This window comes from Babylonia areolata, chromosome 1 (genome assembly GCF_041734735.1).
Source record: "Babylonia areolata isolate BAREFJ2019XMU chromosome 1, ASM4173473v1, whole genome shotgun sequence".
NCBI lineage: Eukaryota > Metazoa > Mollusca > Gastropoda > Neogastropoda > Buccinidae > Babylonia > Babylonia areolata.
This window is the reverse complement of record NC_134876.1, coordinates 21,451,505-21,453,629: the sequence shown is the minus strand read 5'-3', so window position 1 is coordinate 21,453,629 and position 2,125 is coordinate 21,451,505. Positions and strand designations below refer to the sequence as shown.

The following is a 2,125-nucleotide window of genomic DNA, read 5'->3' as shown; positions in this document are numbered from 1 at the left end:
TAATTTTTACCTATGTGATGACGCGAAAGGATATGGTCAGAAAAATGCTCATAAATATGGTGTATTTTGATCAAATTTAGCATTGTTATTAAAAAAAATAATAACTGTAGTTTAGTATTGAAGCCTTTAAAGGCGGAACAATTATGATGTCATTACAAATTATTGCTAAAAGAAAAGAAAACAGAAAGAAAACATGTATAAAACATACTTTTTTGCACACAATATCACAGCAGATCAAAAGAAAACATGCAGTCTCAATCATTCGCCACTTCCTCACCTTCCTCTGCACTCGTCTAGACGAAATTATCTCTACTTTCCTCCTATACTTCGTTTTCCGATTCATTATTTTCCCCCTGACTGTAAGAGTCCATCGTTATTTCGTTGACAGCCTCCACGTCAAAAGTCAGTTTTCCTTAAAAACTCATCTTTTTTGGCTCCAAATCACCCAAAAAAAAACCTTGGAATTCCCCTTCGTTAGAACTCTTCCGGTTTGGTTTGAATAAGAGTTTCTTCCCTTTAATCGCAATCAAAACTGAAAGTAGATCAGTCGAACGACAAAACTACGTGCGCGGGAGACAAACGCCGATCTGATCGGACGTAGGTTTGACGTCCGCGGGCAGAAATGTGTTTTACATTGGCAGCAACAAAGAAACGCTACAAATGAAACTGAAAGCCACACACCATAATTTGATTTATGGTCAACAGCATGCAATATGTGTTGTTGTTTGTTCTTCTGCTGAAGTAAAAAAAAAAAACAAATAAAAAAACAACAAACAAACACACACAGAAAACAGAACTTGAGTCATCAATATCTTCCATTTTGATAATACGTAGTTTTGACTCACTTGTGTAAACAAAATGAGTCTACGTTATAGCCCAGTGTTCGGTTGTGTGTCCGTGTCTGTGGGTCTGTGTTAAACTTTAACATTGCCATTTTCTCTGGAAATACTTTTTGCGGTATCCATGAATGAAGCAAAGTCTAGGACTTGACTGCATTCTGTCTTGACAACCATTGCATCATTCGCTTTTCCTGAGCTCGTCGCCTCCGTTCCTTTAAAATGTTGAAGGTGTAGAGGAAAGGGTTGAGGGCGGAGTTGAAGGGCAGCACTATTATTGCCATGGCAACATTCACCTCACCTGAAAAATACATAAACAAAAATGCAAAGACAATGCAATCAGATAAAATAAAACAAAACAAAATAAAATTGATACTAATACTATCGTTAACAATAATAAAAGTAATAACAATAATAATAAGAAGAAGAACAACTGTAGTCGTATAACTTTAAATTGTATGTGTAAACAAATCAAAGCACTTTCACGCCCAACTGAACACACATGCATAGCTCTGAAACAGCACACATGCGTGCGCGTGCACCTGCCCACCCCACTCCAACACCACTATCACCCCCCGGCCCCTCCCACACACACACACACACACACACACACACACACACACACACACACACACACCAAACACACATAACGCCCCCCCACCCCACCCCCATACCCCCCACACACATCCCATTTCCCTCCCCCACCCAAATTAAAAAAAAAACAGCAACAAAAACACGCACACACACAAACACACACACAAACACACACACACACAAACACACACACACACACACACACACACACACACACACACACACACACACACGCCCACTCCACTCCACCCACACCCCCTCCCACGCACACGCACCAGAAACAGGAAAGTCGCCCTCAGCCAGCAGCCCCAGCAGACAGATGGGGAACCAGCAGACAAAGTCGGACATGACCACAGTCAGCAGTCTCCGTGCAATGGTCACATCCTTGGACGTCCCACTGGACTCTGCCACGCCCATCTTGTGCTGCTGGATGGACCGATAGATGAACACGTTCCCTATGGCCAGCAGCACGAACAGAACACTGTTCAGCACGATCATCACCCCGAAAGCGTAACTCTTCCCAGGGATGTGGACTCGGGTGATGGGCAGAGGCACACAGATGCCCGCCTGCCCGTAGAACTTCCAGTGTGACGTCACCGGAAGCAGCGGAACCGCTGCTAGACACAGACCGAAAACCCACGCCATGGCGCCGACCACGTGACCGGAAGTCGGACCTAAACGTAACTTGCGGAAAG

General features: G+C 43.7%; 1 protein-coding gene across 1 annotated transcript in view; it reads right to left on the bottom strand.

Annotated features, from left to right (window-relative positions):
* Window positions 1–979: 979 nt before the first annotated feature.
* LOC143283472 (G-protein coupled receptor GRL101-like) overlaps window positions 980–2,125 on the bottom strand; it is a 1,399-nt gene continuing 253 nt past the window's right edge. Inside the window, exons 1-2 of the mRNA XM_076590057.1 lie at window positions 1,706–2,125; window positions 980–1,137 (exon numbers count right to left, since the gene is read on the bottom strand). The exon at window positions 1,706–2,125 is cut by the window's right edge and continues 253 nt beyond it. Of these exons, the coding sequence (XP_076446172.1) occupies window positions 980–1,137; window positions 1,706–2,125 (578 nt within the window). The remainder of the gene's footprint in view (window positions 1,138–1,705) is intronic.